The sequence below is a fragment of the Lutjanus erythropterus genome, chromosome 7 (assembly GCF_056507025.1).
Source record: "Lutjanus erythropterus isolate fLutEry1 chromosome 7, fLutEry1.hap2, whole genome shotgun sequence".
Taxonomy (NCBI): Eukaryota; Metazoa; Chordata; class Actinopteri; order Lutjaniformes; family Lutjanidae; genus Lutjanus; species Lutjanus erythropterus.
In genome coordinates, this window is record NC_139323.1 from 29,694,886 (window position 1) to 29,722,007 (window position 27,122).

The 27,122-nt window shown below is 40.6% G+C and overlaps 1 protein-coding gene across 3 annotated transcripts in view; it reads left to right on the plus strand.

The window, feature by feature from the left end:
- agbl4 (AGBL carboxypeptidase 4) overlaps positions 1-27,122 on the plus strand; it is a 543,878-nt gene that overhangs the window by 483,325 nt on the left and 33,431 nt on the right. For all 3 annotated transcript variants that reach the window (XM_084722272.1, XM_084722271.1, XM_084722273.1), the window contains 3 exons: positions 15,682-15,774; positions 19,590-19,704; positions 23,721-23,832. In XM_084722272.1, the coding sequence (XP_084578398.1) occupies positions 15,682-15,774; positions 19,590-19,704; positions 23,721-23,832 (320 nt within the window). The remainder of the gene's footprint in view (positions 1-15,681; positions 15,775-19,589; positions 19,705-23,720; positions 23,833-27,122) is intronic.

Sequence of the window (27,122 nt, forward strand, 5' to 3'; positions counted from 1 at the left end):
TTTTACAGTCAGATGTCCCAAAACAAATTTAAAAAACCTTCTGAAATGTTTATTTGTTATTTGTTTCTTAAATGACTATGTGCTGATGACTATCAGGTTTTTTTTTAACTCAGAACGTCTGATCGGTGTCTATTGTATGTCCTACCAAATTAAGCAAAGTTTGAGGTCATTTTGGAATGCATTAACAAATTACCTGTTTTGTTGTTTGCATATATGAAATTCTTTGTGTCTTCAGGCGGCTCTTGAAAGTTGAACACTTGAATCATCAGTCAGAGACCCTTCAGTTGACTGAGATTCTTAAAGTTTAGCAGTTGTTTTTTTTCCTTTATCCTTCATCAGTCAGTGTGCATTTCAATATAAGACTAAAACAGACAGAAGCTTAGAAAAGGGCACAGGGATAACGTTTCAAGGAGGATGAACAACATGTGCTGTTGACAGACGGTGAAACAAACGAGTTTCTGCTCTTGTTTTTAGCTGTGTCATTGTTCACAGAACAATACAACAGCATGTTGTAAACTTTACAAACCAAGTCTAAAAATCACAACAAATGACAAAACTAACAGTGGTGGAAGAGGAGAGGAGTGATAGAAACGGAGCGCAGGCGACGTGCTGTCAGCTACTTCACCCCAGCGCACATCAGAGCGTGCAGGACAGGCAGTCAGCAGCCCGACAGGAGAGACGCTCTGCGGTGCGCTGGGATTTTATACCTGATCTATGAGCAGGAGAGTGGACAGTTTTGCTTTCTCTGACTGTGAAATTCTGATATTTTCACATCACAGATGCCAAAGAAACACATTGAAACGTGAGTTTTATGGATAAAACATACTTATCAAGGCAGATATAGGTTAGTTAGGGGGTGAACTGAAAAAAAAAGGAACCAATTAACAAAGTTTTGTAATTAACAGCCAGATTAGATTTGACTGACAAAATTACAAGTTGGGCACAGTCTTAGTTTTCATGCTAACCTCTACATCCTTTAACTGTAGTAAGCTGTAATTTGACAACAACAGGAATAACAGAGAGACGCAGTACTTGTCATGGAAATATTTGAATGAATTATGGTGCTAGTTTAAGATAATTGTGATCAATGATTCCATCCAACAACTGTCAAAATTACGGTTCATAAATGACAGTCTTAAAAATGTCTATTGAGACTCAAATCCAAATCTTAAATCTTTCCAGCGTGCTGAAGCAAGCTGCTTTAAAAAGCTTGACAGGAGAGTGTGTGACTATCTGACTGAAAAGCGGAATGAAGAAATGCCTATTACTCGAGCTGATATTCTACTGAAAGCTTTGGAAATCACTAAAGAGCTGAACATACCCACAGTCGAGTTCAAAGTCTGTGTAAACGATTGATGCACCAAAATGGACTGTGCCTCCGTTGCAGGACTTCTCGCCCAGCGCTTCCTCTCAGACTTCAGAGAGAAGCTACTGATTCTGACAGAAAGCTGATTCTCTTTGAGATGGTAAGATGGAATTAGAAAGACCCACAGGCTGTAGTTTGTCATGTTTGCCCTATTTATTTAAATCACTCAATTGAAAATGTGGTTATCATTTGTATTGATATCGTTTAATGTATTTGTATTTGACAATCAAATATGTCTTATCTACCATTTCTCATTTTACTCTATTTTTGTTTTTATCTAGACACAAAACTTTTAAGCGTTGTTTAATTTTTTACAAGTTTTAATTTTATTTTCTGGTCTATATGGAACAATAGTTTACATATACCATATACATAGGATTTACAACACTGAGATAACTGCTCTCGTCTACCTCTCTTCTGGTTTATTATCAAGCTGACTGTTCCAGGTAACCGAGCCTAGTGAGTCTTCAGTATCTGTAGCTGTAACAATAGACTGTTCCCCTGGATGTCTGTCTAAAACAGCACCACTGACTGCATGTTACATTTTCTTTTGTGATGTAAGAGCTGTCCAGCCAGAGGAGAACAGAGTGCAGCTCTCAAAATGGGACACACGACTGTCAGGGATAAAAATACCAGACATTGTAATAGTGGAGACACAAACTTCCTGACGTCTTGTCATCACTGTGAAGTTTCGAGGCAACTGGCAGAGAGGTTACACGTGTGCTGGGCAGGATAAACTGTCAATAACTAGTTATACCATATAAATAAAACAACTGAACTATTGTTGAACAGTGACTTAAAGTTTGTAAGTGCAGGATGACTTCAGTGCATTTCGCTATAGACTCTAATGTTAGAACTGACCTGCCATACAGTGTTAACAAAAGTTAAAAACAATTTGCGTATCCAGATCAGATTATTCAGATCAAATCCAAAATTTTATGGGTTCTTCTTCGGCCCGTGCTACAAACTTCCACCAAGAGTGGAAGGGTGAAAATCAGGCCATTAGTGTATCTATAACCCTGCTGACAGACAAACAAACCAACAACAAGCAAATCAAAAAGATGACCTCCTTGGCTGAGGTAGATATTAACATATGAAGAGCTGGCCTCCCGAGCTGATCATTTCTTGGCTTCGCGGCCATCTCTAACAGGAGCAATGCCAATAAATACTGTTCTCGGAAAATAAAACAGCTGGTTTGTTTTTTACTCTATACAGAGAAATTTTAAATTTTAGATGTATTTGTACTTTCTGCCATATAAAATCAAAAATTGGTAGAGCTGACACTTAAAATAATTATATTTGCTCTGTCTACAAGTTTTGCTATCCTCTCACATCTGGACAGTAGTTCTCATGTGTAAACTGGGAAAAGAAACAAAGCAGTGTGTTTGACTCTTCATGTTTCTGGTGTTAATGAAGAGACGGTGCGTATTATCACTTTGTCTTTGTTATTCTGTTATTGTTTTTGGTGTGTCCCGGTGGCCTGTTGATTTGAGTGGAGCACTAAGTGGTTGTTAATGGCACAAACATGACCGTGGTTTTAAAATAGCAGACCGCCCATTAGGCTGGTATTACCAAGGTAATGGCCTGTTACTAAACTGCTGAATGACATTGTCGCCGCCGCCGAGCCGAGCTGATGCCCGCAATGCACACATGATCACACTCGCGCACACGTACAGTTCTCGCATGCACAAACGCACAAAGAAATACAAGTGGTTTATGCACAACTGATGAGCAGAGCTGCAGATTGAAAGCGATCTACGGTAACTTTGAGTTGCCATATAGATGTGAGGAGAAAAATAAAAAGAGATGAGAGACGAGAAGGCAGGTAGAATCGAACAGAATAGAATGGAAGAAAAATTGACTGAAAGACATAGCTGGGAGGTGTGACTGTAGTTATTAAAGCTGGGATGCACTATGGTTGTTTACCTCAGCCCGGCTGTATTGTTGTGGCTCAGAAATTATTGATAGGTAGGAAGAGACGGAGTAATAAAGAACTACACATCAGTCCTGTCTGTACGTCCGGCTGGCTGGGCTTTAGTTACAGCTTCTGTCTGAAAAGGAACACTTTTCGACTGACATTTGAGAACAAAATGTATCTTCTTTGTCCATATATTCCTTCAGTACAGGTGTTAGTGTACTGTATGTCTGCTTGTGCACGTGGAGCCGTTTTTCTTGTGGTACGTTCTTCAAATACACAATAACGTACAGTACACACGCGCACGCACAAACACACTCCTACACTGTGGTGCGGCGATAGGGCAGCGCAGTAGGGGGTATATCCCTGGGAAATCATTTCTCCCTCTCCTTTCTTCCTATTTGTAACTTGTCCTTTCAAGCAAGACGGCCCTTAAAGTTCAGTGGCGCATTCTTCAAAAAAGGCTATTACTGGCTGCCTCTGATTCTGTATCATGCCGCGCGCAGACCAGCCATCCCTCCTTTTTATGTTCCTCTCCTCCTGTCATCATTTTCTGAAGGCAAGAGAGGAGAAGTCAGGGTTTCAGAAAGGCCTGTGACCAATGCCTTGAAACCCTAAGCAGTCCCCGCCTCTGACTTTGCGCCAGACGTCCGTATCATATCGCTAAAAGGGCGTATTGCTTTTGATACTTGACAGAGCTTTGTCTCTCTCTCAGTGAATCTCTGTCTCGCCCTCTGTGCCAACTGTCTATCACACTCGTGCTCGACACTTACAGGGCTCCATAAAACAGTGTGTGACTGTAAGAGATATGGGCTGCCTCTGAAAGGCATGAAGAAAAGCTTGAAGTTGGCCCTGAGGACTAGAAAAAGAATAAAGGTTCACACAATAGACCGTGGTCATAAGGCTTCTCAACCTTCTTTGGCCTGTAACCACATTTAAGACCTCAGCCTTTAGAATATTAGCTGTCTAGTTGTCATATTATAACAGATGTAACTCCGAATAACGCTCACTTCCAGTCAAATGAAATTTATTTTTCAAATAAATATATTAAACAAATGTGTTTCTCTGAAAAACCTCCAGCGAGCCTAACAAGGTCAGTTTGACAAACTGACACACATAATAGAAGAACATAATAGTTCATTCAACCTTGGTTTTTACAACCTTTGATTCAGTGAATGGCAGCAGAGCTCCCTGGTGGTAATTAAACATTTATGTTTTAATATGGTTCACCTTCAGGAGCATATTGATAAACATAAGGTCTTGGATTTTTTTTCTATGCCTTAGGCCATTTCATCCTGTTGTTGTGCTAAGATATTAAAAAGAAGCTTAACACCCCCTGAATATGTTGTTTTTGCTGACCTCCAGCAATTTAAAGCGTACCTCCACTTCCAGGCCTGAGCCTAAATCCACCCACTGCATAATTTTTGAAAAGAATGTGGGCAAGTGGTGAGGCTGGGGGTAGGCAGGGTCTGCACAGGACAACCACTGCAGAGGGTGTGGCCTTGTGGTCACAACACCAACCAGAGCGACAGACTGATCGCTGCTCACTAACAGTAACAGCAAGTAGTCAGAGAAACCCAACCATGGGCAGCCTCTGTCAGACTCTTCATGTCCGCACAGAAACACAGAGCATCGTTTTGAACCATTTTCAACTTGAAATGCCTATTTTTATAAATCCATTCATTAAGAAATGTCAAAATTAACATTATTGGAGCAATAAAATTCTCACTGTTTGCTATATTGACCAAGAAAATTGAGTTCTCATGCTTCTGGCACCGTGCCAGCATTGCCTACATGTACCAGAATGCATTGTGCATGAGTTTCTGATTTTTTCAGCAGCACTGAGGAATATATTGCTTTTTACCATCAACACTGAATGGACATCCACTTGAAAAGTGGTGAATGTCCCTTTAAGCTTTGCTGTGTTCATGCCCGTACTCTGTAACTCTGCTGCTTTAATTCAATTTCAATTTCATTTTTATAAAATAGTAATAATAATAATACAATTTGTATAAAATAGAGTAGTTATTATTTAGATCATTGTTGTCATGGTGTATCACTTGAGCTCTTATTTATGACCAAAGCAGGACCAAAGCTCCTTGGTCAATGATGGCCACAGGCCTGCATCTCACCACCACCTCTCACTATTAACATAATTAGAAAGCCCTTCAGCTCAGGCTTGAATGCTGATGTTTAGGACAGATCGTCTCCCCCTTCTTCTTCCCATCCCTTCAATACTCCTCTCCCTCCATCAGGTTGTCCCCCCTCTGTCGCTCTGTCACTCCCCTCGTCTGTGACCTCCACTGTCATCACGGCTGCCCTTGAGGAGCAGAAATCTCTCCATTTCACAGGGACCAGCCATAAGGGGGCTTGATTGCGGCAAATTGATCCATAATCACACAGCGCTCAGAGCTTTTTATCCTGCCGCCTCTTCATCTCCACTTTAGAGGCCCGCCGTTGGCATATTTACATGCTGTCATCTCAAGGGTTTCCTCTGCTCCCGCCCTTCTCTCTGTCTCTTTTTTGCTCTCTCTCTCTTTCCCTTTTTCTCTTTATTTCTTTCTCTCTCTACCCCTCATTCCCTTTATGACTCTCCCAATTTTCTTTTCTCTCCTTCTCTCTTTGTCCCTCCCCTTTCTGTCTGGATGTGATGCCAATCGGAGTGTCTCGACATGGCCATTGTAATCCCCTCCCCAGGCCTCCTCTGTCTCTCACACGCACACACACACACACACACACACACACACACACACACACACACACACACACACACACACACACACACACACACATACACATACACACACCTCTGACCACCACATCTCTGCTTTTGATTGCTCTCTTCAGCTACACACACATCCTAGATGGCCATGATGGCCGAGGAGACAGAGAGGAAGTGAAGGAGTGAAGGATGGAGACGAGCACAGAGAGGCAAGCGAGTGTAGAGATGAGTAGATGATCTGATGACGGTGTTAAGGGATGCTCCAGAGGTAAAGGTGACATAACCTTAAGGTGATGACACCTCAGGGTGGTTTCATCCAGTATCTCCTCTCTATCCTTTCATGCCTTTGTATCTGCCCATCTGTCCAATCCAAAATTGTTTCACTGGGATGATTATGATTACAATCATAGTTCCTGTATTCCCATAGCAGGTTGTAGTGTTGAAGTCAAGATCAAGTCATGACCAAGACTGGAGTATATCAAGACAGAGACAAGACCGAGACTTTGAGTCAAGACAAATGGGTGTGAGACAGTATCAAGTCATGTCAGCCAAGTGAGGTAGCGGTACCGCAGCGTAGGGCTGCAAATACCAATTATTTTCATTGTTGATTAATCTGTTGATTATTTTCTCGATAAAGAGATTAATTGTTTGGTTTATAAAATGTCAGAAAATGGTGAAAAATGTCCATCAGTGTTTCCCATAGCTCAATGTCTTGTGTTATCCACAACCCAAAGATAGTGGGTCTACTGTCATAGAGGAATAAAGAAACAAGAAAAATATTCACATTTAATAATCCGGAACCAGAGAATCTTTTAAAGAAATTATCCAGTTGGCCATTACTCTAACAGCTGACAACTAATTGATTAATCATTGCAGTTCTTTCACAGCATATGTCATTTTTGTTGGAGCTGACATTAACTAACATTGATGTGATTACTTCATACATTACATAGCTAAATTAGAAATGAGTCAAGTTATTGGTTGCATCTTAAGCAGAAAGTGTTGCATCCAATCACAGTTACATTGTTAAGAAATAAAGCACTACCTATGATGAACAAAAAAGATATACAGGCTCCCCCCTCCCACTGCTCCAGTGTTATGCTTTGTCCTACACAGACACAGTCCCCAAGATACAAGATTTGAGTCTGTATTATTAACTGAGTGTAACTATTGTGTCAAAGCAGAAAAAAAAACACTTTTTCAGGTTGTACGGGGTAACTTTAGGTTCTCTAAACTGCACAACATTTGGATTGCAAACCATTTGCAGCAGTGGGACCCGCCTTACAGAAACGACCGGGTACATGGCAATATAAGAGGACAATAATTTTCTGTCTTCATATTTGTGAATGAATGTTTTGCAGTTTGAATACTGCATACTGGACATAGTAAGCTTTTCAAAGACATTTTAGTACAATTGCAAGTGACATAATATTTAAAGGTTATTCCAGAGGCCGTCCATAATTTTGCTGTTGCAGATTCAAGGGGTTCTCATGTGTCAATCATGGAGCCTTGGAGCCCCTGAGACCCTCTGTATTTCACACAATGTGCTATACTATAATTTGCTGCTATATACAGATATAGGACTGTAGCTTAGGGACGCCAAGGCCACGTGTCCTCTGTATTTTTTCTCGAATTTTTGGGTTATAGTGTCCAAAAGTGGACAGTTTTACAACTGAAAAAGATAATGATGGATGGTGGATATTTTGTAGCCATATAGGAGTAACTGTAAACGAAATTCCCTCAGTTTTTAATACTTTTAGTCCAATGAAAAAGTCTCATTCACAATTTCCCTATGCCACATTTTAATTCCAGTATGTTGGCCTTTCTGTTGTGTGGAAGAACCAGTAAAATACTGGCTAAATGTGTGTACATTACAATAAGTAGTTGTGAGAGCCATAGAAGGAAACAGAATGAAAATCAAACACAGGAGACAGATGTCGAAGGAGCTCAGTAAAGTTGCATGTGTTATTCTGCTAATTTCCTGCTTCTCTTTGTTCTATCTTCACATCTGTCTCACTGTTTGTCTTTCTCTCTCCACCTCACTGTCCTCTGTCTTTGCATCAATCATCCTCTGTGTCTCTGTGTATCCACCTGTCTGTGTAAATATCCTCTCCTCTGTAGCTTTCTGCCTCCGTCAGTTCAGAGAAAACACTGTGGCCCCATTTTCTGACAATTAGCAATGTTTATGCAGGATTCAATTTTTCTCTCACCTGGCTGAGGGTTTAGTTGTGTAATGTGTGGTGTGTGAAGAGACAGGGTGATGCTTTATGAATGTGTGAGGAGGCCTTGGCAGTGCCCCTGCCTCCCTACAATAAGATGAGCTGAATAAATCTGAGACACGCCACAGGCTCTCAAACACCTACAGACACAAACACACACACACACACACACCAGAATTTAAGTCAGAGGACCTGGTCAATTCCTGGGGAAGAAAACAGCATCATAAAACTCTTATCACTTTAGAGCCCTCTGCACTTCAGCGCATATCCCTGCGCCTCTCTGTCTCTCTTCTTCTTCTGTCTTTCTTCCTCTCTCTGTTTGTCCTTGAGGTGGCAGAGGGTGGTGTCAGCGGGTGGAGCGAGGGGGGGTGTGAAGAGGTGCAGAGCTTTGATGCTTGTTGGGGCTCACTCAGCTGGGCAGTACACGGTGCTGCATCTCGTCCCAAGGCTCTGTATAAATTCAACGCCAGTGACAATTTACAGCTCGCGCCCATCCTCGATATGACGCACTGAGCAGGGCGCCAAGCGTGTCTTGTTGCCATCTCACCAAAGTGAGGCTAATTTATTACAGTGTAAAACCCACAGAGCAGAGAGAGAGGGGGGGGGGGTGGAGATATAGAGAGGCCTTGGTTTGAGACTTGTGGTATAAAGCTGTGGCCAGTGTGACACTGTTTCTTTATTGCATCACTGTGTACTATGGAGCAGGACTGCAGTATATACTGGAGCGTTATTTTCCTCCCCAAAGTGGGCCAGAGAGTTTAGATATCCCATATTTCATCTGGTTTAATATAGAACCTATATAATATAACTGTTGTTACTTGGGAAACTGGGGACATTTGTAATATTTTTACATTTTCCTTTACACTATTGCCATTACACTAGTCATCTATTGATATATGAAACATATATATCTGCACTAATTAATATTATAATTGATATATTTTCAACAATAAGATAAGATTATAATATTACATTTAATGTAAGAAGTTAGAGTGGATTACATTTACACTGTATAATTGTAACACTGAAAAAAGCAGTTATATTAATCTGTCAAAGTAATCACATTAATTCAAGTCAAGTCAAAGTTTATTATTGCTTCATATCACAAAGCATGTATCAAAGGGCTTTATATAAAATAAAAAATAAATAATGGCCAATATCAAGCAAAACATACAAAGATATAAAACAATGAGATCAACTACAAAATATTTTAGTTATTTGAAAACTGAATTTAGAAATTAAAGTAAAATGCAGCACTATGCAATATGCACATAAAACTCCTGTACATGTATACCTGGATACAGATCAAAATACACACATTATTCTAGTAGTATCTAATGATGCTACTTAACATTTTGTTTTTCTATATGGTTCAAATTCTTTTAGTTCAAGCATTGTGTGCTTTCAAAGTGAAAGTTTCTATTTTTGAAGAGGAGAAAGCAACTGTAGTAGTAGTAGTAGTAGTAGTAGTAGTAGTATCTAGATTTAAAACATTTTAAAGATAGTTTTACTTGTAAATTGAATGAATCATGTTCATTTTCAAACAGAAAAATAAGTCAGCACAGACAATAAGGTGCCTACATGGGGTCAATGATCTTGCATCCATGATAAAAATCTTGTATGCTAGATAGAAATACCTTTATTAACATAGTTTGTACATGTGGATTTTTAAGCAATAACCAAGGGATAGCATGTGAGTAAGGTAAAGAAGAAAAACACTGTACATGCAAAAAGTAGCTTTTATACTTAGAAATCTTTTTTATTAAAAACGTATGCTGTGGTGAAATGATCCTGCTTCTTTTCCATTGGCAGAGAGACAATCCCACTGAGCATGTGCAGAGTAAGGGTCATCACTCTAACTTGTTTATGATTGAAAGAATTCAGTGTGTTACAGTTGCCCCTGGTCTCCCCTACAGTATAATGCCAGTCTGAAAATTGTCCGTCTTCGTTCCATGTCACAAAGTTTGGACACTGATGATATAAAAAAAAAGCAAGCAAAATCTTCCTCTATCTCCTTGAATCAAATTTACTTTTTAAGTGGGTAAATGTATTTAAATATATGCCATGATGCTTCACGAAGGTCTTGACAGGGCTTCCTTTGTACCTGCTGAAGAAGAATGATGAAGACGATCTCAGTTAATTACATCATGTCACAACTTATGAGATTGAACCCAAAGTTCCCGGGACTGCTGCTGTCTCAGAAAGAGCTGACCAGCACAATCAGGACTGACCTTCAGAATCCATTAGATTTATGTTGTTTTTCACAGGCACTTTTCTTCTCTCCACTAATTTACATATTTATCAGAGCTGATCGTAGTTTGACATCCTTTAATTTTTTCCCCCTCTCGGCAAGCTGCAAGAGAATGAGCAGTAATGTGGCGTACAGTGCAGCGCGTGACTTTGGCAGGTGAGAAATATGCTGAGGGAGCACTTTGATTTGGAAGTGTGGGCATAAATTTTGCCTCTGCCGCTTTCACTCACTCATTGTCACACACACACACACACACACACACACACACACACTCTCCCCTGCTCAGCCTCCACCCTCTTACTGTAGCCTTCTTTTTTTCTCTCTTTCCCCTTCTCTTGCTACTTCTTATACTTTCATATTTTATTTGAGCTGCTGTGACAGGCCCACAGAGGACTGTGATGACGTGGAGTTAAAGAGGTTCATTATTTGGCAACATGGCCTCTCAGCAGTAGGTGTTGCTCCACCATCATGGCTGCAGTGAAGAATCAAAGTCACAAAAACATTATGTGTTAGCAGCAGAGTAGGCTCTATTCCATTATGTGTGATTGTTTCTGAGAAAAAATAACAATAAATAACAATATGTATGTTATTGAAGTAGTTCGGCCAAATTGCATGCATTTTAAAATCACAGAGCAGACTTAAATGTAGATAAGCAAGTAGAGTTCTTGTCTACATTCTGGGCACCATCTTCTTTTAAAGGGATAGAAAGGACTTTTTTTGTGTGGGTCTGTATGAGGTACTTATCCAAAGTCAGTTCATTGCCGATCTTGTACATAGTGATTCGAATGCGTAAAGTGGTATTTTAACCAAAGGTCCATCTAAAAAACAATATCAGTTTAGGGGTATGCTTCATTTACAATATTTTCACTTGCTTTTTTTTAACTTTACTTTGCCATCAGACAGGCTTTTCCAATGGGAAACACCTGTTACGTAAGCCAAGTAAAACATTTGTACATTTTTGTCATTTTATTTCACAGAACATGTGAGTTGCAGGTCTATCACTGCCTTGCCTTGCCTGGAATTACTTGTTTCCACCAGTGGAGTCTGGTTGCTTTGGAGAAAGTAGTACTGGTTTATCTAACAGTGGTTTCCTGTCAGAAAAGGCTGTCTGACAGCAAGGTAAAACAGTGGGAGCTGACCACCATCTACTGTAGGTAATACAGTAACTTATATATAATATATTAATTATTCTACAGTATCACATAAAGGTGTTTGAACATACAATCTAAAGCTCACCCAGCACTGCTGAATGTCCACATAGGTTTCAGAGTGCATTCTTTACCCAGCCGTGATTTTTCAAGAATGTCACAGTGTTCAGTTACTTCCATCTGAACAAACAAACTGATGCAATTCACTTGTTCTCAACCATAATGAATGTACACCAGTGCTACAACAGTTTGCTGATTAATCGATTAGTCAAGTAGCAGGAATTGTTCTGCAACTATTACTCAATCGTTTAAGTCATTTGCAAGAGAAATTATGTCGGGGCCCTTTTCATATAGAGCAGGTCAAGACTGTATTTTTTTTTAGAATATAATTTAGCAAGTGCTAAGGTAACAAACATCCTTTGAAGAGACAGAGACCTTGAGTAGAGCCAGGCTCTAGGTTCAAACAAAAGACTGGTTCCAGTTTCTCCTATGTGAGGAGATTTTCTCTGTTTTATATCAATATAAATTAAATATCTTTGGGTTTTGGATCTAAACAGGCAATTCCATACATCTCTGTGCACTCTGGGAAATTGTGCTGGGCATATTTGATTATTTTTGATCACTTCATGCACTAAATAATTAATCAGCTGTTCAATAATGAAAATAATCATTCGTTCCAGCCCTAGTGTACACACATGCATACAAACCCAATTATCATAACACACAGAAAGAAGAAAATGTGTCTCAACAATAAAGATAAATGAATGATGAATTTAGAAAGCCATACAAATGAAATTGCAGAGATGATGCTTCGACATTCAGCTCAGCACTCCTGCATGGAAGGCATTAACTTGCTTGTTCTTCCCTCATAGTTGACAATCTCAAGAAACTGCCTGCAAACAAAGAAAAAGAGTTCCAGGAAAGAGAGTTAGGTCATTTGCATTGCTTAAGAAAACTACTGTTCAGTCTGATCGCTTGCTTTCTCTTTCTCTTTGACTTCTGTCTTTGCTTCCCTCTCTTTATCTGTCTGTCCGCCTGCTGATCTCTACTGACACCTTGAGGTCGGGAGATGCTGCTGCAGCAGCGCTGTGCTCTGGAGACCTCATCCATAACTTGACCCTCACCCTCATGTTATTTATGTCACCCACACACCTGAGCCAAAAATTAGATTTTCCTTTACATATACTTTCGCTATGGTGCTTGGTTCCTGCAGGTTCCCTCTGGGTGTCGGGGTGCCTATGGAATAGTGGGACTTAATTTTGTGCTACATCGCTTGGCTGGGCACAGCCAGATACAGAGCAATGCAGAGATACAGACACATAAACACAACAACTACTTGGGGAGCATTTGTGAGAGCCCTGAGGAGACACACACATACACACACATAGAAAGAACGATGTGGGATAAACAGTGGATCCATTGTAAGCTCCAGGAGCCTGCTGTAAGAGATTGTTTTGATGAAGCAGCAAGGGTACACTAGCACTGAGACTAAATGTAGCATGGCCACGATGGTTGAATTCCCCGACAGTCGGGACCTTGGCAGCTGCCTCTGGTTTGGCTCACAACTTTCTGGGTTCTTGGTTTTACTGTAGGGAGAGAGGCTGTGTGTGTATGTCTGCCTGTGCTGTTTTTTCTTTCCTGATTGCAGCTTTGTATTGTACCCTGTGTGTGCGTGTGTGTGTGTGCTGTGCTCTTGTACCGAGAGCCTGTGTGGTGGCCTGGGGTCGAGGCCAAAGTAGAATTTCTAAGTGATGGAATTTCACAGCCACCGAGCACCCAGCGGCCGGCCAAACCGCAAGCACTCACATTTACAACAAACGGCCCGCCCCGCTCCACGGAGACTCCTGAATGGCAAAGCCATTTGTCTCTGTGAAGGGCAGAGGGAGAGAAAAGCGAAATAAAATCAGAGGGAGAGTACTTAAATGGAACAACGCTTTTTTTGTTTACGACCCCTAACCACTCAAACAGACACATATGCACACACATAGAGGCACACACACACACTGCTCTGAGGCTAAATTGGAATTAAGGAGAAGGAAAGGTGCATAGCCTGTTGCTAATTAGCATTTTCTCTGCTCAGCAGAAGCGGGTGGAAGAATCAATAAGATATTAAGTTTGTGTATAGCAATGAGGCACACAATCACTTTCATCCATTAGCAACAGCAGATTAAAGGAGAAACACTAGCCAAGAAAACAGCAAAATTTTGACCTCTGTGAATGGGAACTGTTTTTGTTATTCAGCCTGTTTAATGTCTACAGTATTTGAGGAATGACCCTTTAAATATCTACAAGAGGTCTTTTAGGTTAATTTGACTTCACTAGAATAGGACATTTTCTGTTTTATTGATCCTGGTCAAATACACTATAGACCCTCAAACATTTCACAGGAGGTATCAAACAAGATATTTAAACACATTCCCATCATTCTCATGCCACTAAAAGTTTCAGATGCAGTCATTCATATCTCCAGAATACAGAAAGAAGCATCAAATCCAAGATTTCTCACTTTGTTGTGGAATGTGTCTCCATTTCATCATTGACAAGTATGGTGAAAGGGTCATTAATGCTATAACATGTGATATTTCCACAGTAAATTGTCTAAAAATGTTAGACATAAATTATATATTTCAGGGTTTATGCAGGTCCTTTAAAAGTCTTAAAAAACCTAAAATCTAATTATCTGAATTTTAGGTCTTAAATTGTCTTAAATATGTTCTTGACAGGTCTTAAAAAATGAAATTATGAAGTTAACTTTACCTTTATAAAGTTGGATTTAACTTCAGTCTTGTTTTCAAATGTGTTTTTGGAAAACAATTGTATTGATCACACTGTAACAACTACTAAACAAAATCAATATTGAACAAATAAACACAAATGCAAAGTGTACACATACTTCTTTGCCAGTATGGACATACCTTTAATTACATTCACAATGGTTCATCTCCTACCATCTGCAAGTCGCTATAACTTTTCAGAACATTGAATCTGTCAGATACATCAGAAAGTGGTGAAGGAAGTCTGCGAATGTAACTAAACATACGTGAATAAACTTTAAAAGGAGCAATATGTAATCATTTTAGTTTAAAACATTAATAAATTAACTAAAATTATTAACAGAAAGTGAAGAAATAACAGTTTTGACCAAATGGTTTAGAGATATCTATTAAAGTTAGCATGCTAACCAGCTAGCTCCGGCCAGTCCGGCCTTGAAATACCACTTTGACCCTGTCATAATCCCCGTTCAGGAGGTGGGTGCCGATTCATGTCTGACTACCCTCTCTTCTCCTGCTTCACGCATCTCCTGTCCTGGCTTGAACCCACCCTGTCCTCGTCGCCCTCGTATTCAGAGTCCTGATTAGAGCTGCTGTAATTCACCTCGGTTCTGTATTCCCTGTCATCAGACTGGACTTTGTCGGCCTCTGAGGTTGCGTTTGTTCCTGATCCATCCATGTTCACTGGGAGGCTTCTGAGTCTATTGGCTATAGCTATCAGCTATAGTTGTCAGCATTTATTTATGCTAAATGTCACCAATAAAGTTACCAAAAATGCTCAGTAAAAGTCTCCAAGGTACAACTCATCCGTCTCTAAGGCCAAGTTAGAGCAGGGGAGGAGAGAAGTGTCTAGCCAGAGAAAAGTCTTCAGCCAGGCCCGAAGACTTAAATCAAAGAAGACCTCTATCAGCTCTCACCTGTTGCTGGCCGATCTTGACCTCTGTAGATGTATAATTCACCTCTCCTGTTGAATATTCTGTGCCATGTGTTGGTTTGATGTTTGATTCATGTGTGTCTGGCTGATAATGGACGGCCAGGTCAGTGTGTGTTTTGACCCAGCAGCCGTCTCACACTGGACTGTAATAGGTTACTTGTGTATTTAACTTTGACACCTACTTAAGATAATAATATATTAGTCCTGAGAATAGTCTGGGAGTTTTTAGAATAGCTGTCTACAAGTCTACAAGAACTTTGTGCAATAACAACACCACCTCCTTCTCCTCTTGACACTCTGTCTTTACCTTTCCTTACACCTTTCTCCCCCTCCGTCTCTCTCTCCCCCCCTTCAGACCAACACCAGAGTCCAGAGAGGGAGAAGAAGCTGGTCTTTCTTACAGCTCGTGTTCACCCCGGAGAGTCTCCTGCTTCCTTTATCTGTCAAGGTAAAGTTTTAATGTCAGGTCGGTGCCCTGTCTCATTGATTTGATTCAGATGCAGCACCCCTCGTCTGTTTGTTTGGTTGTACACACAGACATACGTCAGAGTGATGTTTAAAAAGTAGGTATACAGGTACATGTCCATTTGTATTGTTGATCGTCAGTGTGTTGTTCAAAATGTTTTCTATAATTAGGAAAACCTATTTGTTATTGATAGACTATTGATTGATAGATGTAATGAACTTGAAAGAAAATAAAATTACATTTATTCGTCATATTAAAATAGCCTGTCTCACATTGGACACACACAATAATTTAGTTTGACAACAAAAAGGCAATTGATTATTGCCTTTCCAATAAATCACTGATCTTTGCTATATAACACAAACAGCATTATACATGTTCCTAAACTGATGTTAAACGTATTACATTTGAGCAATTGAGAAACTAACTTAATGTTGTGTTGTTCAAATAAAGTGGTAGTCCAAAAATTCTTTCAAACAAAGATATAAGCCCTTATCAGTATTTCTTTTTTAAATCCTCTCAAGTCCTGATGAGTTGACATCATTAGGTTAATTTTCTCAGACTTTAGAAACCTTCCTCCAGAGCCACGGTTGACATTTTGCAACTGTTTTCAAAGGGCTGAGTACACCCCATAGAAACAAAGAATCATTACACATCATACACTGAAAACCATGCCTATCTGAGGGGGAAAGGATTATTTTACTACCCTATGTCTGCCAGAGTTGAAAAGTTATATTGACAAACTATCTATCTCAGTGTTGCTTCTCACCTACCTTTCTTTTCTTGTAGAAAAATATCCCACTGAATGCCAAAAATTAGTATTTCTACCTATTTGATAGAATAACTAAGTGACATGATTATTTAACCTAACAAAGACCTATTGTGGCTTTGTTAGCTTCAAGCTCTAAAGTTTGTATGACCAATTTATCAAATTTAACTAAGATCCCATTTTTGTCTTATTGAAGGCTAAGTTTTTTTTTTGGTTCAGCAGCTCATAAAAACTTAGTTCTAGGTTTTTTTTTTACCCTGTTGGTAGTGCATCTTACCACACAGCAGCTTTTAGACATTTTTGTTGTTGTCTGAAATGACAAGTTAGCACCTTCACACAGCATAAAGTCAATGGAGAGCATTGAATCCCTCCGCTGTGGGTAGGACTTGATTGTGCTCTGTCTCTGCACTTAGTAAACTGAACATCTGGTATAAAACTGTTTTTGAGAGTGTGCCTTCAGAGGACCTGTGTGTAGGATTTAGTGGCATCTACTGGTGAGCTTGTAGATTGCAACCAAATGGATACTACTCGCCTCACCCTCCCCTTCCTATCATGTAGGAGAAACTATGAAATGCCAGAGGCCCTGTGTAGAGCCAGTGTTTGGTTTGTCTGTTCTGAGCTACTGTAGAAATGTCATGATTCAACATGCTCCCCTTTGTAGATATAAATGACTCATTCTACGGTAATAAAAACACAATGATTCTTAATTTCAGGTCATTATACACTAATAAAAACATACTTACGAATACTGTATTCCATTCCTGTCTCATTCTGCCAATAGCTCCTCACAAATCTTACTCACTGGACCTTTAAATTTAATAATTTTCAATAATTTTACCTTCAACATGCCACATGCGGTATAAACTCTGATGTTCGTTCATTCTTTAGACGTAGGCTCTGCATCTGAACCTGAGATGTCTGAATGTTACAGAAATAGACACAAGAACCTGTGTTTCTATATAATATCTCAGGAAACACAATCTGAGGATATCATAGTGTTGCATTGTCTTCGCTCCCGAGCTCCGCTAACTCAAAACTAATAAAACAACTTGAAAAACTGGGGAACCTTTGGGAAATTGTCTCCTTGTGCAGTACAACAACCTAAAAGACAGTTTTAGCAGGATTTAATGACTCTTTGCTCCCTTCCTCCTGCTCAGACTGAGGTGAGTGGGCAGGTTCGCTCCTTCTGGGTCCCACTTCCTTGTTTATAGGTAGGGGGTGTTAGGAGGGGAGGGCTGGTGCGATAAAGGGACAGAGGCCACGGCCTTACTTTTAGCGATGGTCCCTGTCCACTACTTTGACTCAGTAAGTCAGACTGAGGAGAGTCCATTAACGTTAACGAGGTGTAGAGACAGTGTTTGTGAGGAAGGCACTGATGCAGTGAGGTGGTAGAGGTAGAAGGGTGAAGAGAAACAGGTAACACTTTATATGAAGGATTACCTTTAAGTCAATTATGTCATATTTAATGCAAAATAGACACAAAATAGACAACTTGACATTAATGAGGCTAAAACATGTCTGTTATGACAACTTGGCATTAACCAAGACATCATAACCTGCCTTTGTTATGAAAATCAAACATTATCAATCTTAAAGGAAATTTAGCTTTTTATTTTAACGTAACATTATACTGTCATATATGGTTCGTTTTGACACTGGCTGTCATGAGACCAAGTGTGTCATGAATAATTCCTTCGACCTCAAGAAAAGTGGTAGTTTTTGGACATTTCATAAAGATGTCATTAACTTTTATTACACTTTCAAATACTTCCAGAACAATGTCATGAATAATTTCCTGGATTTCAACTTAAGTGATGCAATTTGGACTTAAAGATGTCATAAAGATGTCAGTGAATGTAATGAGGCCAGTTTGACGACAGAGTGCCATACCAAGTTAATTCAGCTTACAGAGTTACCTGATAGACAGGCAACGATTAGCTAGTTTACTTGTTGCTAAAGTAGGCTAATTGCTGTCTGCTGTTATCTGTCACTGGCATTAGCTAGTTAGCTTGGTTAACTGTGAAGCTAGCCGCCCAATAAGTTGACTCAGCCCTGGGATGCCAGGAACCAAACCTGGCAAAAAAAAACCCCACCTTGGTACTGTATTCCCTGGCAAACTGGCGACCACTGGGGGCTGTATCAAACTTAAAGAGCTGTTTAGCTTTATGTTTTCACATGACATTATACTGTCATATATAGTGTTTTTTCCACTGGCTGTTATGAGAATATTATCAGTACATTGTAAGTATTTTCCTTGACTTCAACTAAAACGGTACCATTTGGACTTTTCAGAAAGATGTCATTAAATGTTATGAGGCTGGTTTGACAACAAAGTGCAGTACCAGAGTGCATGATTTAGATTACAGAGCTGATGGACAGCAGTTAGCCAGTTTACTTGATGTTAAAGTAGGTTAACCACTGACTGACTTTAGCTGGCATTAGCTAGTGGTGAGCTATTGAGCTAGTTGCCTAATCAGCTGACTGAGCCTCACAGTTCCAGGAGCCAAACCTGTCAAGAAAACCACCACTCTATCATCCATCCGTCTGTCCGTCCGTCCGTCGGTCCATCCATCCATCCATCTATCTATCTATCTATCTATCTATCTATCTATCTATCTATCTATCTATCTATCTATCTATCTATCTATTCCACATACAGTATCTGTCTGTGTGTGTGTTTCACTCTGTGTGTGTGCATCATCATGAATCAGATGAGTTGGCTTCTGGCCCGCAGTGTGCTGTCTGTTTTTCCAGCGCCGTCAGCTCCATTCCATTTGTATCGATTTAGGCTTGACGTCTCCTATTCCTCCCCTGATTCTGACGATGCCCCTCGCTGTCCTTCCTTCTCCTTTTGTTTCTCAAAACTCAATTAACTGCCAGCCTGTCTTTGGTTTTCTTTTCAAGTCTATTTCCCTGTGTGTGTGTGTGTGTGTGTGTGTGTGTGTGTGTGTGTGTGTGTGTGTGTGTGTGTGTGTGTGCGTGCGTGTGTGTGGGTCTCTGTGTGTGTTTATTTATGTTTGTTTGATAGGTGTGATTGACTTCCTGGTTAGCCAGCATCCCGTGGCTCAGATCCTAAGAGATCATGTGATATTCAAGATCGTCCCCATGCTGAACCCTGACGGCGTCTACCTGGGCAACTACAGGTACACAAACACTCATCTTTGAGTTCTTAATTTGAATGCTTCACTACATTACATAGAATTCACACATTACATGGTTTTATATCCTGCTATGTGGGATTATACCCTCTTAACTCCACCTTTAGGGAGCTTAATGAATTCATATAGCTCACAGCAGTGCATTTGTTAGAAGATAGTATTTGGCCGTAGGGCTGTTCACTCTGCCAGTCTCTCTGTCCACCCTCTCCTCCTCTCTGTCTTTAACACTATTGCTGCAGCTCTGTGGGCATCCTCCTCTCCTCTATTCTCTTTCCCTTCTTCATAATTGCCTTTTACTTAATAGGCTCAGCCCCAGGAATACTAATGCACACTGAGATAAGCATCAGCAGCGAGTTCCCAGTGTGTTTGTGAGTGCCATCTAGTGGTGGTGCCTCACCACTGCATCCAAAAACATGTGCAGGGAATCTCAGTTGCTGTCCCCTACAGTAACAATCTCTATAATATCGTTGACTGTGATTGTTGGCTGCTTAAAGGCTATTTTCATTGGTGTGTTGTCACACAGAGTAGTGATAAGCGGCATATTGACAGAAGGTGAGTAGTGATAGTCCTCAGCTCACCAGCCACACATGCTCATTTATACACATGCATGCACTTTACTCCAATCTCTCTCCCACACACACAGAGAGGCACAAAAATACCACACGGCTATTCCGAGCAGACTGAAATGGATACATGCAGAGCAAATAATCAATGTCTGTTAACCTGGGAAGAGTATTTTGTTCATGACTGCCTATTTTGCTCAGTTGCTCTATAGTATCAGTAACTCCTGTATCATTACCAAGGGCTTCAGTAAATGTCAAAGATACACATGACAACACACAGGGCAGCTCAGGGAGCATCTTTATATGCAAACATTTCATTATGGCAATTACAGGTTGCTGGTAACACTTGATAGTAGCAATCCACCTCTATACTATCTATCTATTATGGAAGCCCCATAAGGTCACATTTTTTTCTGAAATACTTTTACGTTCTCCCACATCAAGTTTTGCATATCCTGGGGTTGTTTTTGTGTAATGAATTGACATGATTGTGCTGAGCATTGTATTGATCCTACTGAATTCCTGAACTCCTGTGGAGTAGTGGTAAGACATCTGTCATATCTGATGGAAGCATCGCAGGTTCAAATCCTGAGTGGCTTAATAATACTTTCTTGAATAATGTTACTTTAATGGGAGCAGTTAAGAGTAGACACAATACAGCTGCCATAAACATTGCATTACAGACCATCATCATCAACCAATGGAGCCGTAGTCTGAGAAAGAATCATATCCACAAACACAGCTTCATTCTGGCTTCACAGCCAGGTAAGAGTGAGTGGATGTATACAGTCAGAGCTCAGCCTTTGGAAAGGAATAATGAGAAGAATGCAAAATGCAAAAGTGTCACATTATCTCTCCTTTCTGTAGTATCTTCAGAGTGTTTCCCTAAACTGGAAGTGAATTATAACTGGACTGGACCAACACTAACAGTTCCTATGTCAAAAATACAGTGATGGAACACAAAATCTATTGTGAGGAAACACAAAAGCATTTTAGGGAAAGAAATTCACAACATGACCTCTCCGGAGCTCCATAACTTTCTTTTTCTATTGTATATATTTCCTTAAAGGTACCATTTGGAGGCTGTTGGGTTTCTTGTTAACAATCAGTTTATGTAAGAATTCACTGCTTCTCAATAAAAATGCATTGTGTGTATCCTTGAGGCCTGATAAATGTGTTGAATACATTTCCTTTCTCATAAAACTGTAGCTGTGTCCAAAATCATTCTCTTTTTACAGCTGTAGAAAGTGCACAGTGTTTAATCTCTGCTGAGTTTATTTTGGTAGGGTTAGTGTGTGGACAAAATGACTGATTCATAAGTCTGATATTTTGATTAACTACTCTAGAGCAATGGTTCTCAACCTTTTCAAGCGGTGACCCCCCAGAATAATCACATTGGTGTCTGTGATATTGCAGACAGTCAGGATAATACTTCCAAAGCTTGCTGGGAGCTCGGGGATCTGTTGGAAATGCTGGTGCCTTGCTTTTCTCAGTTGATTGTGCTGCTGTCAGACTTTCAGTTTTAGTTTGGCATTTTTGTGCAGGTTTATGGTTTTAACCATTAGTTAGGTACTAAGTCAGTGGCTGTCAAACTGTAGGGTAGGACCCACTGGTGGTGCAAAGAGCCACTGTATGGGGGCTTGGATGACCAGGGGAAAAATATGGAATGAAACTAACAAGTGTGATTTATGTAGGGTAAATAAACAAGGGTTTGCTGCTGCTATCATTCATTCATAATCCGTAACTGCTTATCCCTGAGGGGTTGCAGAGGGGCTGGAGCCTATCCCAGGTGACACTGAGTGAGAGGTGGTGTACACTCTGGACAGCTCGCCAGTTCATTACAGTGCTGACATACATAGGGAAAAACCTACCTACCTACGGGTGATTTAGAATCACCAATTAACTACAAATGTACGTGTCTTTGGACTGTGTGAGGAAGCCGGATCACCAGAAGGAAACCCTCGCAGACACAGGGAGAACATGCCCACTCTGCACAGAAAGGCTCCAGCCCTCAGTTGGCAGGGGAAACTCGAATTCAAACAGTAACCACTGCACCACCGAACCACCCTGGTACTGTCATGCTGACTTTTATTCCACTAAAATTCAGCTTTGATCCTTTTTTATTAGTTACTCCCCCTGTCATTGTCACTGTTAATTATTGATTTTAAAAATGTGGGTGTGGGTCTTTTTTCTTTTTTCAGCTTCTAAAGTGGGGCATAACAGAAAAAGTTGAGTTAGGTGACTATTACATTTCTTAAGGCCTGCTGTATTTCGTATATTTTTGAGTGCTTCCTTAAAGTTTGGTGAATGTCGTTAAGGGGGTGGAATCACTGAGAGTTGCTTCCTGTCTCTCATTCCATGCTTCTTGCTACAATATTTTGTTTTAGTCTCCGCATCCACTGATCTTGCAACCCCTTTTGGGGGTCCCAACTCCCAGGTTGAGAACCACTGCTCTACAGTGAATTACCAAGTTTCTATAATGGGATTAGCGAATGCGGGAGTGATTTCGGACACAAAGATGTTTACATCCATATTTGTTTGCTAGCAGTCTTCTTCTTCACTTTTTTTTTGGTGCATTGCTACATTTATTGAGCTCTACATCAGACTGGGAATACATCATGTCCTTCTGGAGCAAAATTCCTGGTTTCATATGAAGGGAAGGGAAAGACAGATAAATGCCAGAAAGCTGCTGTGTAGCAGGTTTAAAACAAATAAACATACAAATCCCTCACAACATCTGGTTCCCCATCCTTCTTGGAAAGGACGGGATCCCAAGAGGTCAGAGCAATAAGAATTTATGAGCCTCCAGTTTCCCCACCAGTAGTAACAATTAGCCTCCAGTAATTGCTGGCTAAAATTGCTGGGCTAAATCAACAGTTGGTTATTTACAGACAACATTAAGTGTAACAATACCTGGTAATTCACTATTAGCAGTGTCTGGCCACTGTGTTGACTATTTGATCCACTTGGAGGGTAGAAGACTGAAGGAACATGACAGCTGAGTGATCAACCTCAGTTTATTAAGATATTGCCAATGCTCCAGTTCAGGCAAGGTCACAGAATAATTATTAGACATGTCATGAAACAAACAACAACAGGAATTCATACAAACTTGTCAAAATTGTAGTTCAAAAACACCTGTATGGGATTTCCAGTTTCCTATCCCCCAAAGGGGTCATGGCCTGACATTTTAACAAAGTGCCAGCATTACAGCCACCAACTGTCAGTCAGTGGAATAGTATAAAACTACTGACCGGACTTGTATGTGTGTGCAAGTACCCACTCTTTGAAACATCGCTCCATAGCCCTACGAGTGGTCCAAAACTCCACAGGGGGCACCTTAATCATTTGCAATAGTTTTTGTGGGACAGATGGAGTTATAACTTTCCATTAAAACTCTATATGTGGTTGTGTGTGTGTGTGTGTGTGTGTGTACAGGTGTTCTCTGATGGGCTTCGACCTGAATCGTCACTGGCAGGATCCCTCTCCATGGGCCCACCCAACGCTGCACGCTGTCAAACAACTCATAGTGCAGATGAACCAAGACCCGGTGAGTGCACACACACGCACACACACACACACACACACACACACACACACACACACACACACACAAACACACACATGCAGACATGTCCTCCATACTGTGCTCCACATTCCTTCACCACAGTACTGTCTACACTTTTCTGCCTCCCTGCTTGGTTCAGCATGTTCTTCCAATCTGTGTTTAGGGTGTGTGCACTGGGGAGCGTGGATAGGCTAGTCAGCACCTCCAGAATGTCAGCTAGGCTCTCCTGGCCATTCAAAACATATTACTGAAGCAAGTCTCCATGCTTTCAGTCTCTAACTCTACTGTAACTTTTTCCTTCTCCAGTTTTAGTCTTCCAGTCAGAGGAATGCTACAGAGGCAGGCCAGGGATTTTTCTCTTTGTTCCTGATGTTAATTATAAGCAGAGCGGCAGGTTGGTGGGATTATTGAAGGTCAGTGTGTGTCCTGGGAATACTCTGCCCTTTTGTACACTCCTCTAATCCTGATAAGAGAGGGAGCGGGCTGGGGCGGGATGCAGGGCAGGCCAGAGATGGGGTGAGGCACGGGGCTGGCATCGGGCAGATTAACCTTTTCCCCCGGCACTGACACACTGATCGATAGAGTCTGTCATGGCAGGGTGATCCACTCATGCCTGTCATTCACACACGTACACAAACACATACACATACTCATCCTGAGCAGGCAGACACATACAGTACACATACAAACACTTCATCACACAACCACTGCAATGCACAAACAAACAAACAGGTGTTGTTATGCATGAGTCTTTGTCAGTTGTCAACTTTTACAAATAAAATGTGACTATCCCCAATGGAGCAGTGGTTCCAAACCTTGGACTTGAGCCCCCCTTAAGGGGTCAGTGGATGAATCTATGGGGTCACAAAATGATTTCTAGATTAAATTTTGCTACACTAACTTGACTCTTTCTCTAGGCCCTGCCCTCCTTAGTTGCAGACAATACCAGGCCTGAAATTTCATTATTTTAGGGGCAAGGCCACTTAGCCTTAGGTGTTGTTAATTTGTTGAGGACACAAAGGCCAAGGCAGCAAGGCCATTAAATAAAATAATGATATGAAGTCCACAGAAATAATGAATTTTACTTAACGGTTAAGAATGATTTTTTTGGTATTTGACGTTTTCCTAATTTGTTAATGCTAAGTATAGGGACACTGGAAGTCAGTCAGAGGTCAGTCTATGTAAGGATGTCATACTAAATAGTGTGAGCTATATGTATAATGAGTTACTATCTCAAAAGAATGAGAAAGTTTCAAAATAATAGGAAAGTTTCTCATTATTTTAAGATTAAAAAACAGTATCTTGAAAGAAAGTTTCTCATTATAATGACTTGCAGGCCTTTTTTTTCATTATGTTGGTGGTAATGGGCTTCCATAGAAAAACAATGCATCCAGTAGCGTAATGAAGAGGAGAGAGAGCGAGTATAAGGTGGATGTAGTTGTTCATGACTGTGAACAGAGACTCCAGTCTGCAGTGTAAACCTCAGAATCAGCAACTTCACGATCAAAGAAAGTTTATATCACACCAACACCTCTGTTCATATTCGCACGCTTCCCCTTTCATGCTTGTCCTGAGCACACTACCTCTTTACTCTATGTCTTTACTATGAGTCTACATCACAGTTAAATTGCGTTTTCCAGTGGCTCATACCTGGCTCGAAATATGACCTACCTCTAGTTATGTATGCAGTATTTCACTTGATGTTGCCCCATCAGAATCTTAACAAAATACACTAAAAAACATACTGACAGTAAAGAGGCACAGGAGAAAATGGCAAAATAAGCTGGTGTAGTGCAGGAGGAGCATCAAGGCCAATGTGCCACATAATTTTTGTGGGTCATAAAAGCCAAACTTCGGAAATTCCTGCCCTGGTCGCTACATCTGTCAAGCTTTTCATTCTCACACTGCACATATGCAGTTTACAGTCATAATGGTGGCAGATTTAAAATAGAAACTCACAGTAATTTTTGAAACACTAGCTCTCCAATTTCAAAGGCTTCTTAATGCTAACTGACAGCTATGGAGTTTATTACTCTTAAATTATTACTCTTGCTAACAGATTTCAGAAGTGTAGCTTGTAACATAAGCTAATACTAATGCTTAGACTCCTTGAGTCAGCTCAGAAATCTGGCTCTAGCTGATCTAGCTGAATTTTGAATGTTTACATCTAACAGATTTTAAAATGCGAACCCTGTAAACCAGTCTTCAATATGTTGAGTTACTTAACAGCTGCCTACAGGATTTAACGTTTAACGTAAAGCTACAAACATTTGTCACACAGTGAAATATAAACATATATGTATACAACAGACAACAGAAACACACTCATTAACATGTGAAAAGGCAGAGATTAGATTAAGTGCAGTGGACCTTGAGACTCATGATTTCATTGCAAGTGCATTTGCATATATTCAGTCTGATACACATCGAATTCCTGTAAGAGTTTTATCAATATTGATGTAGCCTAATAAAATAACATAATCGCATGCCACCACAATGACTTTGTGTTGTCTGGCTGTGTAAATGAAGTCCCCAGTCAACTCAGTACTGGGCCATATGTTTCTTAAGTCTACTCCTGCTGGTCAAATGCCCCCCATTCGCTCTCTTTCTGTGTTGATAACCATCCCACCAGCATTTGTCCTCCTGTACCCCCTCCTTCTCCCTGGTGATTGCCTTCAGTCTTGCAGAGTTAATTTGGAGGCTTGGGCAACCTCTCCTCTTCTGTCTCTCTCGCCACAGCCAGTTAATCCCATCAGACACACTACTCATGTCTGGGGCTCCCAGATGCCAGTTTCAATGCCAACTCTGCAGCCAGGAGGCCCTGTGCTGCTGCCCTCCATTCATGCTCATCTCACACAGCGGGCATGGAGTCTAATGAGGCTACCAGGGTTGGAGGGCTCTGCTGGAGGACTTCATTAACGGGAGATCAGCAGCAGCTACAGCAGAACAGTTGAGGCTAAACTAGCATATATGGCCCAATCACTAGCTGCTAACCCAGTGTGGTCATTTGTTTAAAAAGCTAAAGAGGGAGATCACTGTGAGTTTTTAAGAAAATTTTGCATAATGTACCCGACAGTTGTGCCTGAAATCTAGAGTTTGCAAGTAAGTGGTGGGTAGTTCAAAGAACCTGAGAGTTTGGAACGTTTATAAGAAAGTCTTAATAAAGCCTGATATCTCAGCAGCCATGTAGAGAACAGCTGAGAAAATTCACATTGTGTAGATAGTCGCTAAAATATTACTGATTGTACCTTTACATTAGCACAGTCTTTGTT